The sequence below is a fragment of the Hypanus sabinus genome, chromosome 2 (assembly GCF_030144855.1).
Source record: "Hypanus sabinus isolate sHypSab1 chromosome 2, sHypSab1.hap1, whole genome shotgun sequence".
Lineage (NCBI taxonomy): Eukaryota > Metazoa > Chordata > Chondrichthyes > Myliobatiformes > Dasyatidae > Hypanus > Hypanus sabinus.
The window spans coordinates 19,765,294-19,782,915 of NC_082707.1; the positions used below are offsets into that span (position 1 = coordinate 19,765,294).

General features: G+C 43.2%; 1 protein-coding gene across 2 annotated transcripts in view; it reads right to left on the reverse strand.

Annotated features, from left to right (window-relative positions):
• LOC132406755 (arylacetamide deacetylase-like) overlaps positions 1–17,622 on the reverse strand; it is a 48,990-nt gene that overhangs the window by 4,587 nt on the left and 26,781 nt on the right. For both annotated transcript variants that reach the window (XM_059992706.1, XM_059992698.1), the window contains exons 2-4: positions 14,753–14,975; positions 12,222–12,291; positions 8,338–8,509 (exon numbers count right to left, since the gene is read on the reverse strand). In XM_059992706.1, the coding sequence (XP_059848689.1) occupies positions 8,338–8,509; positions 12,222–12,291; positions 14,753–14,939 (429 nt within the window). In that variant the 5' untranslated portion in view covers positions 14,940–14,975. The remainder of the gene's footprint in view (positions 1–8,337; positions 8,510–12,221; positions 12,292–14,752; positions 14,976–17,622) is intronic.

Here is a 17,622-nt window from a genome sequence, read left to right on the forward strand (position 1 = left end):
AGAGTGAGGAAGACCCAGGGATCAATCGATTTAAGTAACTAGCCTAATCGGAAAGGTTAGGGCAACACACACAAAATGCTGGAGGAACTCTACAGGCCAGGCAGCATTTATGGAAAAAAGTACAGTTGACGTTTTGGGCGGTTCTTCAGCAGCCTGGCTGCTGAGTTCCTCCAGCATTTTGTATGTGTTTCTTGGATTTCCGGCATCTGCAGATTCTTTCTTGCTTTTGATCAAAAAGGTCAGGTACAGGCTGAATCAAGGTGGCAGGGACCAGGTTACAGGGTGCAGAGAGGCAACTGAACCCAATGCTTGGACATTGATTTCGGCACCAGGCCAAGAGTGAAAGGGTCAGGGTGTTGGGTCCCGAGGCCAGGAATGGGATAGTTCTGCTTGCTGCCACACAACGTTCCCCAGGCTCTGCACTGAACTAAGGGTCTCAGGTGCATGGTTTGTTTTTTTCCCTCTTTGCACATTGGGTGTTTGACGTTCTTTTTTTTATGGGTTCTTTTGGGTTTCTTTGTTTCATGGCTGCCTGTTAAGAGACGAATCTCAAGGTTGTATAGTGTATACATACTTCGTTAATAAATGTACTTTGGACTTTCACTTTGAAGAAGGCAAAGGGTTCATCATCAAAGATCCCCACCATCCAGGCCATGTCATCTCCTTGCAGCTGCCATCGGGCAAGAGGTACAGACGTCCTATACAACTACTTTCAAGAACAGCTCCTTCTCTTCAACCATTGGGCTCTTGAACCAATCTTAATCACTACCTCAATCTAACAACACTATGGTCACTTTGAACCCGTCACTAAATGAACTTGATTTTTTTGTTTTAAATTATGCTCCTTCTTGTAAAACCTGGGTATATCATTTGTATTTGATATATGCTTTTTTCTTCTTGTGGATGCTCCTTATATAATATGTATCTGTGATGCTGTTGCAGGTAATGCCTTCATTGTACCCGTACATAAATATACTTGTACTGATGATGATAAACTTGACTTTGACAAGTAAGCTGAAAGCTGGAAACTTCTCTTCTTCCCCGGATGAGTCCCACTCCAATGAAACATGACAAGCTCAAACAACGCACAAAATGCTGGAGGAACTTTATGGAGGGGAATAAGGAGTCGATGTTTTGGGCTGGGACCCTTCATTATGACTGGAAAGGAAGGGGGGAAGAAGCCAGAATAAGGGGAAGTGTGAAGAAGAAGGAATACAAGCTGGCAGGTGATAGATGTAAACAGGTGAGGGGAAACACATATGGGTGGAGGAGGGAGGATAAAGTGAGAAGCTGGAAGAGGTAAAGGGCTGAAGAGGAAAATGAATCTGACAGGACAGGAGAGTGGAAAATGGGAGAAAGAGAAGGAGGAGGGTCACATTTCATCCATGATAATGTTGGGAGACTCCTGTTCAGAACCAGCTGTTGTCCTGCTCCAGATGTCTATTGTCATTGCTCGGGGAGGACTAGGAGGGGAACAGTATTCCCCTTTTTATTCTATCTTCTTCCCCCTTCCTTTCCAGTCCTAATGAAGGGTCTCGGTCCAAAATGGCAACTGTTTACTCCCCTCCATAGATGCCCCCTGTCCTCCTTTGTTTCTTCAGCATTTTGTGTGTACTGCTCTGGATTTCCAGCATCTGCAACATCTCCTGTGCCCAGGAAAAAAAACTAATTTTCTCCATGTTCTGTGGTCTGGCTGGATTTCTGCTTGTTAAGTCCTGGAAATCGATGGCTGACAAATTTCTTGGTATCCTTGAGTAGGTAACCAAGAGAGTGAATCAGGCATCATAACAAGAGTGCGAGAAAAAGAGGTGACTTCACACAGGTCCGCAATAGAAGAATAAAAGAGCAGTGCTTTGTGGAAGTTTTTGGAGTTTGAACTGTGCCCAATCAGTGAACAGTAGGCCTGAGGATGGGGCAGTTGGTTTACAAACAGAGGCAGTATTTAGTGAGACAGCTAGCAAAGGCAGACTGATTATAGGACAACATTTTAGTCAACAGGATGTTAAAATATAAACATTGAACAAAATCAAAAAGGATAATGAATACAGGACTGAAGGTGTTTAATTTAAATTCATGCAGTATATGGAATAAGGTAGATGAAATTATAGCAGTTTGTAATTGATTTACTTTTCTTTTCAATATTATCATGTATTGCCACCAAGTTAACACATTTCACGATAGTTACCAATGATATTAAATCTGATTCTGACATTGTGGGCATCACTGAGTCATGGCTGAAAGAAAACTGTAGCTGGGAGCTTAACATCTAAGGATACATGTTGGATTGATAGGACAGGCAGGTAGGCAGAGGGGATGGGACGAGTCTGTTAGTAAATAATGAAATCAAATCCTTAGAAATCGGTGACACAGGATCAGAAATGTAGAGTTGCGGTAATTCTAAGAAACTGTGAGGGTAAAGAGACCCTGATGGGAGTTATATACAGGCTTCCTAACAGTAGCAAAGATGTGGGCTACAAATTACAACGGGAAGTAGAAAATGCATGTCAAAAGCCAGTGTTAAGCTGGTCATGCAGATTTCAATATGCAAGCAGATTGGGAAAATATGCAGGCTGGTGCTGGATCCCAAGCAGCATAATTTATAAAATGCCTACACAATTGCTTTTCAGAGCAAGTTGTGGATGAGCCCACCAGGATTGGGTGCTGTGCAATAAACCGGAATTGATTAGAGAGATTAAGATAAAGGAACCTTTGAGAGCTGTGATCATAATATGATAGAAATCACAGTGAAATTTGATAGGAAGAAGCTAAAGTCAGATTTCTCAGCATCACAGTGGAGTAAAGGGAATTACAGAGGCATGAGAGAGGAGCTGACCAAGGAGACACTAGCAGGGATGATGGCAGAGCAGCAATGGCTGCAGTTTCTGGGAAATTTGGAAGGCCTAGAATGGGTAAATCCCAAAGAGCTAGTATTCTAAAGGCAGGATGATGCAACCATAGTTGACAAGGGAAGTCAAAGTGGATATAAAAGCCAAAGAGATGTAGGTCAAAGGATTAGGAAGCTTTAAAAAACTAACAGGAGGCAATTTAAAAAGTCATAAATAAGAAAAAAATGAACCGCCGATATTAAGGATACCATAAACTTCTTCAGGATAGTATATAAAAAACTAAAAGAGAAATGAAAATAGGTATTGGACCACTAGAAAATGATGCTGGAGAGGTAGTAATTGGAGGAAAGGAAATAGCAGACAAATTGAACAAGCATTTACATTCCTCTTCACTGTGGATGCCAGCAGTATGCCCCTGGGTCAAGGGTGTCAGGAGGCAGAGGTGAGTGAAGCTGCCATTACTAACGAGAAGCTGCTTGGAAAACTGAAATGACTATATCACCCGGACCAGATTGTGTACACATCAGGGTTCTGAAAAAACTGGCTACAGAGATGGTGGAGGCATTAGTAATGATCTTTCAAGAATCACTAGACTTTGGCAATGTTCCAGAGGACTGGAAAACTCTTCAAAAAGGGAGAGAGGCAGAAGAAAGGAAATTATAGCCAGTTAATCAGTGGTTGAGAAGATGTTGGAGTCCATTGTTAAGGATGTGGTTTACAGATATTTGGAAGCACATGGTAAAATAGGTTGAAGTCAGCATGGTTTCCTTAAGGAAAAATCTTGCCTGACAAATCTGTCAGAATTCTTTGAGGAAATAACAAGCAGGATAGACAAAGGAGAAATTATGGATGTTGTGTATTTGGATTTTCAGAAGGCCTTTCACAAGTGCCAAACATGAAGTCACTTAACAGGTTCAGAACCCATGGTATTACAGGAAATATACTAGCATGGATAGAACTTTGGCTGATTGGCAAGTGCCAAAGAGTGGGAATAAAGTGAGCTTTTTCTGATTGGCTGCTGGTGGCTAGTGGTGTTCCACGAGTCTGTGCTGGTTCTGTTTCTATTTATGTTGTGTGTTAATGATATGGATGACAGAAAGTTGGCTTTGTGGCCAAATTTACAGATGGTATGAAGATAGGTGGAAAGCCAGATAGTGTTTAAGAAACAGACAGCCTACCGACAGACTTAGATAGATTAAAGCTTCCCTAAATAGGATTCGCTAAAAGCTAATTTGCAAAATGAGTTGGTGGTGAGGAAGGCAAATGCAATGGTAGCATTCTTTTTGAAAGGATTAGAATATAAAAGCAAGCGTGCATCTTGTGGCTTTATAAAGCATTGCTGACACCTCACTTGGAGCGTTGAAAGCAGTTTTGGGACCCTTATCTAAAAAAGGATGTGGTGGCATTGAAGAAGGTTCAAAGGAGGTTCACGAAATGTTTCTGGGATTGTAAGGCTTAACGTATGAATCAGGGTTTGATGGCTCTATGCCTGTATTCACTGGTATTCAAACGACTGAAGGGGGATCCCCTTGAAACCTATTCAATGTTGAAAGGCCTAGATGGATGGATGTAGAGAGGATGTTTCCAAAATCTAAAATTCTGAGATGCAAAGAAACTTGGCAGAACATTCTAAAGGTTAACTTGCAGGTTGAGTCAATGGTGAGGAAGGCAAATGCTATGTTAGCATTCATTTCAAGAGGTCTAGAATACAAGAGTAAGGATGTGATGCTGAGGCTTTATAAGGCACTGGAGAGGCCTCACCTTGAGTATCGTGAACAGATTTGGGCCCCTCATCTTCAAAAAGATGTGCTGGCACTGGTGAGGGTCCAGAGGAAGTTCACAAGGATGATTCCAGGAATGGAAGGATTATCATACAAGGAATATTTGATGGCTCTGGGTCTGTGCTCGCTGGAATTCAGAAGGATGGGGGGGGATCTCATCGAAACCTTTCGAATGTTGAAAGGCCTAGACAGAGTAGATGTGGAAAGGATATTTTCATGGTGGGAGAATCTAGGACAAGAGGGTACAGCCTCAGTATAGAGGGGCAACCTTTCAAAACAGAGATGCAGAGAAATTTCTTTAGCCAAAGGGTGATGAATTTGTGGAATTTGTTGCCATATGCAGCTGTGGAGGCCAGGTTGTTGGGTGTATATAAAACAGAGATTGATAGGTTCTTAATTGGACATGGCATCAAGGGTTATGGGGAGAAGACCAGGACTGAGGTTGAGGAGGATATTAAAAAAAAGGATCAGCCATGATTGAATGGCAGAGCAGACTTGATGGGCCAAATGGCCTAATTCTGCTCCTATGTCTTATGGCCCATCAAGTCTGCTCTGCCATTCCATCATGGCTGATTTATTATCCCTCTCAACCCCATTCTCCTGCTTCTGCCCTGTAACCAAAGGGTGGTGGATATTCAGAACAAGCTGCCGGAAGTGCAGGCAGGCACGGACACATTAGCCACACTTAAACGCCTTCAAGCTAAGTATACAGATAGGAGAGTTGTATCTGGTAATGGGCCAAATGAAGGCAAAAACATTCACTTACTGGACAACACAGTCAGCATGGATCAGTTGGGCTGAAGGGCCTGTTTCTATGCTGTGAGAATTGGTAATTATGATTTTGCTGAGTAGCTTTTCTGAGCAGATAGGAGTCAACCATAAGCAAGTGAATATCTGCAGATGCTGGAAATCCAAGCAACACACACAAGATGCTGGAGAAGCTCATCAGGCCAGGCAGCATGTATGGAAAAAGAGTACATACCACATTTCAGGCGGAGACCCTTCATCAGGACTCAACCATTGCTGCTTATAGCAGCTGCACTAAATAATATCAACTGATTTCCTTCATAGACATTAGTGAATCAGATATCTTTATGATACTTGTAAGACTGACATATGGTTACCTCTACAGATGAAACAAGCCTGTGGTGTCATGGTTATCTGTATGGTGGATATATGGTTATTTCCACAACAGTAGCAGTTACAACAACTCCATAGCTGTCTGGTTACCTGTACAGTTTTAAGTTTCCACAAACCAGTAACGTTATGGTTTATAATCAGAATTCCCACAAGCTGTGGTGGGGACTTGAACTCACTAATCATCTTGTGTGATGGATAATCACTTTTCAGGGCCCAGAGGCGCTTATTGCTATTTTCAGCTTTCTAGTGTAGCTGCATGACCCTTCTAAAGGGTTAGAGTCATGGGTGATAAAGTTCAACATTTGACAAATACTTTTTACTCAGCTTTTTTTAAATTATTTCAAACAAGAACAAGTCCCCAGTTCTTCATTGAAAGCAGCAATCAGTTTGAAGACAGAGGCACAGCTTGGCAAAGGGATGAATATTTCGACATTAGTGTTTTGCTATCCTCTCTGTAGGGCTTTGCAGCTGGGGCGTATCAGACAAAACTCTTGCTGTTCATTATCACTACTGTGCGGGGTTGATGGCAGCCTGACTATTTGTATACAGGCACAGTTCAAAAAGGGAAATCCTGAAGCTGCTATCTGCTCTCATCCATAACCTCTGCTGCTTTGTAGCGTTCTACACCACAGCCAAGCATTATTCACATGAACACTGTACATTCTGATTCTTATTTAGTATTTTGTGTAATGATTCCTTAAATGTCAAATTTATTTATTGGGATACAGGGTAAAAAAATAGCCCCTTTTGCCCCTTCAAGCTGCACCACCTGGCAACCCTCAATTTAACCCTAGCTGAATAATAGGACAATTTACAATGACCAATTGACCTACTAAATGTTACGTCTATGGACTCTGGGTGGAGCTGGATGATGTCATTATTGCTGTGTTGCCAAGGATTATGATAAACTGATCCTTGGCAGCAAATGATCGTGGAAAATGAGAATCCGATTGCTGGATCTTCATTCTTTTTGTCTTAGCAGACCATGGTGCAATCAGTCTGGAAACATTCAACAGAAGTAGAGGTCAATACTTTCAGGAGTAGTTTCTATCCCACTCTTCTAAGATATTTAATGGACCTCTCGTATGAGCTTAATCTTCAGTACTATGGCAAACCTTAGGGACATATATGTAGCTCGGGTGCTTGAGAGTTTTACACAGTACCGCATTTGTCAACGTGGAGTGGAGAGCGAGTTTGTAAATCTGACAGGAGCAAAGGATGTTGGAAATGCTGAGGGTGGTGTGCCACAGGATGGCTGAGAAGGGTGTCCAGGCGAGGGGTGGGGGTGGCGCAGGTGCAGACACGCCCAGCCCTGAGACACCAGGCAAGGTCATTTGATTCCAAACAATTGGTTTATTGATCGTTACAGAATGGCTCTCTGAAGCTTCCCACTCCCTCCCCATCTCCCCTCTCTTTTTCCCAGTCATGAGTCGTGTGTGCGTGTGCGTGTGCATGTGCGTACGCGCCCTTAACTCCTGGTGGTGTCGTTGGGGTGCCATCATGACAAGCTTTTTGCACCAATCTTTTTGGTGATTTCTCATCATACGGCGTGTCTTGCCATCCCTCTCCAGGTTTTTTTTATTTACGGGTTTGCTAGCTCAACACTCACCCAGACACAGATGTATAGTGTGCAAGGGAGCTGGCCAGATTCGAACTCGGGACCATTCGCCCCGAAGTCCAGTGCTGATGCCACTACACCACCAGCCCCTCTCCCTGTCCCCTTCATATTCTCAATCCATAATTAGAGACCCATATCAGAGTCAGGTTTATCATCACTCACATACACTACATGCTGCATCCGCAAAGCAAATAGCATTATGAAGGACCCCACACACCCCTCATACAAACTCTTCTCCCTCCTGCCATCTGGGAAAAGGCACTAAAGCATTCGGGTTCTTCCCCCAAGCCATCAGACTCCTCAATACCCACAGCCTGGACTGACACCTTACTGCCCTATTGTCTTGTTTATTATTTGTTGTAATGCCTGCACTGTTTTGTGCACTTCATGCAGTCCTGGGTAGGTCTGTAGTCTAGTGCAGTTTTTTTCTGTGTTGTTTTTTACATAGTTCAGTCTAGTTTTTGTACTGTGTCATGTAACACCATGGTCCTGAAATTGTATCGTTTTTACCATGTACTGTACCAGCAGTTATGGTCGAAATGACAATAAAAGTGACTTGACTTGTTCCTTGCAAGATTAGTCATGAAATTTGTCTCTTCTTTGCAGCAGCAGTAGAGTGCAATACAGAAAGTTAGTACAGCACTGTGCAAAAGTCTTAGGCACCCCGTGTATACATCTCTATATCACTATCACATTTCTTCCTATCGTGATGTTTGGGCTGAACAACAACTGAACCTTTTGACCATGTCTGCAGGTTTTTATGCATGGAGTTGCTGCCATGTGATTGATTGATTAGATTTTGCATGATGAATAGGTGCACCTCATAAAGAGGCTACTGAGTGCTAGTAGGTCCCATGAGTGAGCTGGGTCATAGGGTCCATTTCTGTTGAGTACATTTCTACCATTCTTTGACAGAGAGCTGCCACAAACAATTATTGACGCCCATAACTACCTGTTGAGCCACTGCAGCAGCCAAGTTCCCTCCAGCACTGTCTCCAGCTACAGCAACTCTGCCTGGGTCCACCATGTATTGGGCCAAGACATCCCGCTGAAGAAAGTACTTCACCACAGCATAGACATCATTGAACTGGTCGGGAAAATGATGCTGTGGCGCTAATCGGTATCTGAAAGGTAACACAGGAACTGAGTTTTGCTAACGATGATCAGTAATATCAGATGCTAGCTCATATGTGACTATTTAGATCGGCACTTTCATCATTAACGCTTTCGAAGAAACAAAATCTCTAAGGATACTTGAGCACGTACTGGCGTTGGAGAGGGTCCAGAGGATCTTCATCAGAATAGCCCTGGGAACAAACAGGCTAATGTACGGGGAGTGTTTGATGGCTCTGGGCCTTTACTTACTGGAGTTTAGAAGAAGAATGAGGCATCTGACTGAAACCTAATGAAAATTTAAAGGCCTAGATAGAGTGGTCATGGAGAGGATGTTTGCTATAAGACCATAAAACCATTAGAAATAGAAGCAGACAACACACACAAAACGCTGGTGCAACACAGCAGGCCAGGCAGCATCTATAAGGAGAAGCACTGTCAACGTTTCGGGCCGAGACCCTTCAGATTTGGGCCATTCGGCCCATTGAGTTTGCTCCAGCATTAATTCATTGTTGATCCATTTGCCCTCCAAACCTTATTTCTCTGCCTTCTTCTTGTAACCTTTCACCTCCTGACTAATCAAGAACTTATCAATCTCTGCCTTAAATGCACCCAATGACCTGGCCTCCACAGCCACCTATGGCAATGAATTCCACAGATTCACCACACTCTGGCTAAAAAAATTCCTCATCTCCTCTATACTGATGCTGTGCCCTCTGGTCCTCAACTCCCCCACTATAGGAAGCATCCTCTCCACGTCCACTCTATCGAGGCCTTTGAATATTCAATAGGTTTCTATGTGATCCCCTTCAATCTTCTGTATTCTAGTGAATACAGCCCAGAGCCATCAAGTGCTCTCAAATTATAAGCCTTTAATTCCTGGAATCATTGTGGTGAATCTCCTTTGAACCATGTCCAATGTCAACACATTCCTGGGCCCAAAACTGTTCACAAACCTCCAAGTGAGGCCTCACCAGTGCTTTACAAATCCTCGAATTACATCCTTACATTTATATTCAAGTCCTCTCGAAATGAATGCTAACATTGCCTCTGTCTTCCTTACCACCAACTCAACCTGCAAGTTAACTTTTAGGGAATCCTGCACGAGAACTCCCTTTGTACATTGGATTTTTGAACTTCCTGCCACTTTTCTACTAACTTGCATGACCATACTCTTAACAACACTGCACTTTATCTGCCACTTAGCCCATTTTCCCAATCTCTCCAAGTGTTTCCGCAGCCTCCCTGCTTTCTCAATGCTACACGCTCCAACACCTAGTCTTCATATAATGCACAAACGTGGCCAAAAAGCCATCAATGCCATCATCCAAAGCATTGACACTTAAGGAGCGGTCCTAGCACAATCCTTAGCACAAACCACTAGTCACCGGCAGCCAAGCAGAAAGCTTTCCCATTCTTTGCCCCCTTCCTGGTAGCCAATGTTCTATCATTTTTCCAGTAGGGCCACAGGCTCTTATTTTGTTAAGCAGCCTCACCTTGTCAAAGGCCTTCTGAAATCCAAGTGCAGAATATCTACTGATTCTCCTTTGTCCATCCTGCTTTTTATTTCCTCGAATAATTTCAACAGATTTGTCAGGCAATATTTCCCTTGAGGAAGCCATGCTGGCTATGGCCTATTTTATCATCTGCCTCCAAGTACACTGAGACCTCACCGTTAACAATTGACTCCATCTTCCCAACCACTGTAGTCAGGCTAACTATAGTTTCCTTTCTTCACCCGCCATCCATTCTCGAAGTGTGGGATAGCTTTGGCAATCTTGCAGTGCTCCTGAGCCACGCAGGAATCTAAAGAGTCTTGAAAAATTATTACCAACACGGCAGAATTTGTGCCTGAGGTGGCAGTAGAGGCCAAATTATTGGGTGTATTGAAAGTAGAAGTTGATAAGCTCTTGATTAGTACAGACATGATAGGTGAGGGTTTGGGGCTGAGAGGGATAATAAATAAGCCATCGTGGAATGGCAGAACAGATTTGATGGGTGTAATGGTGTAATTATGCTACGTCTTATGATCTCATGGATGAACTTAGTCCCAGCTCATGAAATTCCAAAGAATGAGGAGGTTGTTGTTGTGCACGGGAAGTTGAACCATTTCACATTGGTTCAACAATAAGATATGATCTCACTGAAATATTCACAATTCTGAAAGGGTTTGACAGGTCAGATGTTGAGAAGCAAGGACCCCCAGACCTAGTCTTAGGTCTAGATTTGTTAATTATAAAGTTTTAGAATACTACAATATAGAAAGAGTCCTTTTAACCAATGTAGTCCCATTTACCTGCATCCAAAGCATTGTCTTCAATACCCCTCTCATTTAGTACAGCGACAAATTTCTTTCGACAGATGTCTGTCAACTCTTATCCCAGGTGGATGTGGACACTGTTGATGAGTGTATACCATGTCATCCCTGAAGAGGATGGGAATGTCATGATTTGCCTGGTGTTGGTTTGTAATGTGAATGTATAATACCGCTGTAGTGGTTTGAATTTATAATAATGTTTATTGGTAAAAATATAAGCAGCGGTAAGAATATTTTTTGGGGGGGGAGGACAGGGGCCATGATGGCATGGGAGCTAGCGGTTACTGCAAAACTATTACTGCGCTAGTGACCCAGGTTTAATTCTGTTGCTGTCTGGAAGGTGCTTGTACATTTTCCTATGTCTGTGTGGATTTCCTCCAGGTGTTCTGGTTTCCTCCCACATTCCAAAGACGTACCAATTGCTGTGTTAATTGGTCACATGGATCCAATTGGCCAGCACGTGCTCAATGTGCTGAAAGAACCTGTAACCATGCTGTATCTCTAAAATGAATAAATATTTTTGACACTAATGAAATCAGCTGATAAAGGGAAGGGGAAGTTCCCTGAATGGTCTGTTTTCCACCTGTATCTCTCTGTGGGTGGCAAGGTGGAGTTTCGTCTCTACCAAAGGAGGTGTAAGGCACTTCTTGCCTCCACCAGCCTGCAGGTCATCCTTGACAAAGTGCATCACCTGCTTAGCTCCCTGATCAGAGTCACGTGAGGCCTTGGGAGCAGATCGTGGATGATTGTATAAGCAACTAGGCTGACAATCTCTGAATAGTATTGATCATGGCTGGGGTCACCCGTCATGTTAAGAAACTGCCCAGAAGGCGGCGGTGACAAACCACTTTTGTAGGAAGTTCGCCTAGAACAATCATGTTCGTGGAAAGACCATGATTGTCTCTGTCATATGACACGGCTCATAATGATGATGATGATGATCTGTGGCTTTGTGAGGCAGTTGAACTCACCCTTTGGTGCATCAGAAGACCAGCACTCAATCAAGCTGATGGCTCACCATCCCATTCCGCCAGCAAATAATAACCATCAAATTCCCAAAAACGGAGAGTTTAAAAAGAGGACAATCCCACAGGCAGGCATTAATTCTGGAACCAGCTATGAGCAGTCAGAACTAAATCCCAGCTCACATCCAATAGCTAATTTCCACCTTGGGACTGCCCCATTAATTAGGTATAGCGTGTCATAAAAAGTCTGGATAATTACAATAATAAACTGCTTGAAATAATCTTTATATCTGCCTAGGTTACCCATTCATGTCAAAAATGACCCACAAAACTACCCATTTCTGACCTGAGAACCCCTGTATATTGGTAGCTTTCAGGAATTTCTGAGTACAAACTCGATCACAGTCTATTGTGTGGGGGGAAAATGACAAAAGCTCTTACTCCACTGAAACAATAACTGCATTCAGTTCTGTTGCACTCCTTCTTGATAGGGCATCATAGGGCAGCATTTCTAAAAGGGAAATGAAAGATTCAGTCATTGGCTGGCAAAAGAGCACAAGAATATCGGCGATACATGGCAAATTATATTCATGCTGTCCACCAGTGGCCAACCTCCCCCAATAATGAGGGTCCCGGCAATATCAGTTGGGACAGTACTGGGTTCACTGTCCATAGAGCCCACCATCTTACCGGAAGTCTCCAAAAATTTCAGAGTAGATGCTGTTCAAGTTCTTGTTAGCCTGCCTTTAATTTTCTATGGCCTGGTGATAACTTAATCTTGTACTCCCTCTGATAAAGGCCCTTGGGAGGTTTCCCAACACAAGAAACATGAAAATTGCTGTTGCATTAATACTTGCAGTTTCATCTGCCTTAATAAATTGTTTCTAATTCAAATCACTTAATTTGTTTTCAAATACAATTTCCCTCCAGGCTGAATCAACAACCAATGAGATTACTCCATTATTGATCTCTCTGCAATCTCTCCGTGTTGGTCAAATGAATGATGTCAAGCAGGACACAATGTAGTGACTCCACTTATTCAGATAGTGTAACACTTTAACAAAAACCTGGTTTAAATTAATGTAGAATTCTCAGCTCTGCTTGAACAGTTCTGAAGGGTTTTAGCAGAAAACATCTACCATTTTTGGCCACAGTCGCAAACAAATTCAAATGGCCAACCCATCTGTCAGTCAAAGTAAAAGAAGGAAATTGTTGAAACACTCAGCAGATCTGGCTGCTGCATCTGAAAGAGGAGACATGGAGCTAATGTCTCAGGTTAAAGTCCTTTTATTGGAATGAGGCAGAGAGAGGGGGAGAGGGTGGGTGTGTTTGAGTGGGGAGGGTGAGAGATTGATATTTCAGTGCTCACTCGATCTATGCCTCTTATCCTGTATACATCTATCAACTCATTTCTCATGCTCCTTCACTCTGAAGGGATAAGCTCTAGCTCACTCATCCTTTTCTTATAAGATGTGCCCTCTATTCAAGGAAACTTCCTGATAAACCTCCTCTGCACCTTCTCTAAGGCTTCCATATCCTTACTATTACGAAGCAATCAGATCTGAAATGCCCCTATAATAGCTTGCCAGTGATGCTGACAGAAGTACTCTGAATTTCTGGGAAACTGCTGAAATCCTAGAGTGCTGGGAAACTCAAATGATACTGTTCAGCTGATGCTCCCAGAATGAAATTGGCAGATCAAACGCAGTTCCTCGTTTTGCCACCATGCAGCGCTGTTGCACTTCCTGACAACCACAGTGCCAAGTAATCAGGGTACAATGCAGTTAGTTAAAGAATATATGCCTAGTGACTACCAAATCTGAATATGAATACACCAGCATTTCAAAAATTAAAGCGAACCCTCAGTATGTATAGTGCAGATAATTAAGGTTTGGTGGTTGGGGTGGCAGTATTGGTGCAAGCAGGCATTTTCCACTGAAGTCGGATGAGACTAAACTAGACATCATGGGTACTTGAATAGCCAAAGCATGGGGAGATTCAGTAATGATGTGAGCATTTGGGACTAGCATAAAGGTTAGTGTGGATATGCTGGTTTGAATGCCTGTTCTGTACAGGACAACTCTGAATACATCCTCAGCAAAGCAAAACATAGAAACAAACATCCAATTTACAACAAGTGAAAACTGTACATATAGAAACCAATTTCCTCATTACAAATGGAATTGAATAAAATTCTAAATTGCTCTGGCAATTTATTATTCAGCTTCTCAAAGGGACTGCTTGTGCATTTCAATACTGAAAAATGATTCGGAGCTCATAGAATCCATCTTTGACCTTTGAGTTTGCAAATCTTTGCAAAGCCTAGCATCAAGCACGCATCTATTTCCAGGATATTAAACAGAATATTTGGAAAGGCAAATTCAGTTTCAGGGAGCTTGTGTGTAAATTTGCTACTGCGTTTTCTAAAGATAAAGATCAGAAGATAAGCCGCTCATACGCACATCAAAACATCAAGTGTGATGAGCTACTTGCATCAACGAGAGTGTCGCCACTCTTTCAGCACCGACGTAGCATTCCACCAGCTTACTAACCCTAACCATTCACCTTTCAAAAGTGTGAGGGAACTGAAGCACCCAGAGGAAACTCACGTGGTCACGAGGACAACAAACACACTCCTTACAGGCAGTGGTGGGTCTTGAACACCAATTGCTGGTGCTGTGAAGTGTTGCACTAAACGCTGCACTACTGTGCTGCCCCCTACGCTACACAAATACACTTCTAAGGCATTTTACTGGTTGCTGAGCAGCCTGGGACAATCCTGAAGTTGATGGTAGATAAAGCCAAATTTGTTTCTTATTGTTACGTGCTCCTAGGTAGATTGAAAAACTCATCTTGCGTGCTATTCTCACAGTTCAATTCATTAGACAATGCATTGAGGTAGTAAAAGGGAAAGGAATAACAGATGTGAATGAATGTTAGCCATTCTCTCAAGGATTAATTTACTAACTTACTCGCACTTCCTAAACACCAGCCACCACCGTGCATATAAATGACTGCCCGCCTCAGTCCCGCGTTCCGAGTGGCCGGCTCAAAGACGCGAACAGCTACCCCATTGAAGGTGGTGTCCACTACAGTGACGTTTATGTCAGACGTGGGCCCGACCATCTCGGCGACGGTGAGCAGCATCATCACCTCCATGTAGTGTTTCAGCCCAATGAACTCGGTCAGCTCTGCCTAGATTCGGACAAAGAAACAGAGACATCCAGGTTAATCCAATCACTGGCGTTTACGTAGTGACCACCTGCAGTCCTTCTCCAATTCTACTTTCTTGTCTATCACCCATTCCATTCACCCCACCATTAGCAGATGTATCCTCAGTTGCAGAGGCCCCAAGGACTCAACACTGGGAATGAAAGGGTTAATGTATGCAGCGCAAGAATGGAAGAGCTAATATCTGAGGAAGGTTGATGGCTCTGGGGCTGTACTCTCCAGAGTTTAGAAGAATGAGGGGAAATCTCATTGAAACTACTGAATATTTAAAGGACTATATGGAGTGGACAAGCTGAGGACGTTTCCTGTGGTGGGAGGGTCTAGGACCAGAGGGCTCAGCCTCAGAGTACAAGAACATTCGCTTTAAAACAGAAATGTACAAGAATTCCTTTAGCCAGATGTCAGCAAATACATGGAATTTATTGCTAAGTCATTGGGTAAATTTAAAGCAGAGGGTAATAAGTTCTGATTGTTCAGAACATCAAATACTGTCGGGAGAAGGCAGAACGGGGTTGGGAGGGAAAATAAATCAGCCATGGCAGAGCAGACTTGATGGGTCGAATAGCCTAATTCTGCTTCTGTGTCTTATGGAATAGGCTTCTTACCTTACAAGGTGAGCCAGGTTAGGTTTGTATCTACTGGAGGTTAAAAGAGAAATGGGATGGGACTGAAACACAACACTGTGGCAAGACAGATGTAGAAAAGCTGTTTCCACTTGTGGGAGGATCTAATGTGAGCAGCTGCTGTTTAAAATAAGGGACAGTTTATTGGACTGGATGAGTTTATTATACTCACTTGTACCGCGATACAATGGAAAGCTTTTGTTCTGTGAGGCATCAGGACAGATCATGCCATACATAATTACATCAAGGTCATAAAACAAAACAGAAAGCAAAGGTAATACCAAAGTAAATGTTATCAAAGTACATATATGTCACCATATACAACCCTGAGTTTCATTTTCTTCCAGGCTTTCACTGGAAAATAAAGTATTTGTGAAATGCTATACATCAAGACTGACAACCAGCGTGTAAAAGAAAGAAAATAATACTGGGAACATGAGACAGGTTGTGGAAACCGTTCTATGTTGCAGTGAGTGAAGCCTGATGGTTGTTGGGTCACAACTGTTCCTGAACCCAGTGGTGTGGGACCCAAGGCTTCTGTACCTCCTACCCGATCGTGGGAACAAGAAGAGAGCATGGCCTGGATGGTGGGGATCCACAATGATGGATGCTGCTTTCTTGTGCCAGTGCTCCTTGTAGGTGTACTCAGGGATGGCTTTGCCTGTGACGGACTGGGCAGTATCCACCACTTTCTGTAGACCTCTCCATTCCTGGACGTTGGTACTTCTATACCAGGCTGTGACTCAACCAGTTAGGCCACACTGCACTGTAGTGCATCTATCAACCTTATCAAAGTCTCAGATGACATGCTGCATCTATGCAAACTCGATTCAGATCACAAGATGCTGCAATCAGGAACAATAAGCAATCTGCCAGAGGAAATCAGCAGGTCAAACAGCATCTCTGGAGGAAAGGAACTGTCCGGGTTTTTGCTAAAAACACTGCAGCAGGAGTGAGTAGAGAGGGGAGATGGCTGGAATCATGGGCTGAAGACTGTGTAGAAGCTCTTACTGCTTCACCAGTCATCTCTCAGGAAAACCGCAAGTAGCCTAGGGCAGCACTGTGGCAGATTATGCAGAGCACTGCCTCAAGGGTCCAGTGATCCAAGTTCAATTCTGACCTTGAGTGCTGTCCGTATGGAGATAGCTTGCAATTCCCATCTCTTCATGGGTTCCTGCTGGGTGCTCCAGTTTCCATAAAGCCAGTAAGACATAGGAGCAGCATTAGCCCACACAGCACACTGTCTGCTCATGGCTGAGTTAATATCCCTCTCAACACCCACCATTCCCCTGCCTTCTTCCTGTAACCTCTGATGGGTGCTTCATTCTTCTAAACTCCAACGAGTACAAGCCCAGAGCCATCAAATACTCCTCGTACATTAACCCTTTCTTTCCTGGGATCATTTTCATGAAACTCCTTTGATATCCCTTCAATGCCAGCACATCATTTCTTATATAAGGGGCCCACAACTGCTCATAGTTCTCCAAGTTCATTCTGAGCAATGCCTGCTCAGCATTACATTCCATCCTCTAGAAACAAATGCTAACATTGCGTTTGCTTTCCAGACTCAACCTGAAAGTTAACCTTTAGGAAATCCTGCACAATGACCATCAAGTCCCTTTGCACCTCTGGATTTTTGAATTTTCTCCCCGTTTAGAAAACAGTCTTCAGCTTTATCCCGAAGTGCACACTATATTCCATCTGCCACTTATTTGCCCTTCTCTTAATCCAAGTCCCTTTGCAGACTCCATGCTTCAACGCTGCCTGCCCCACCTCCCACTTATGCATCTTCATGTTATCCCTACACTTGGCCATGAATCCATTAATTCCGCCATCCAGATCATCGACATATAGTGTGAAAAAGAAGCGGTCCAAACACTGACCCTGTGAAACATTGCTAGTCACCAGCAGCCAACCGGAAAAGGCCCCCTTTATTCCCACTTTTTATCTTTAGCCAGTTAGCCAGTTTTCTATCTCTGCTAATTTTC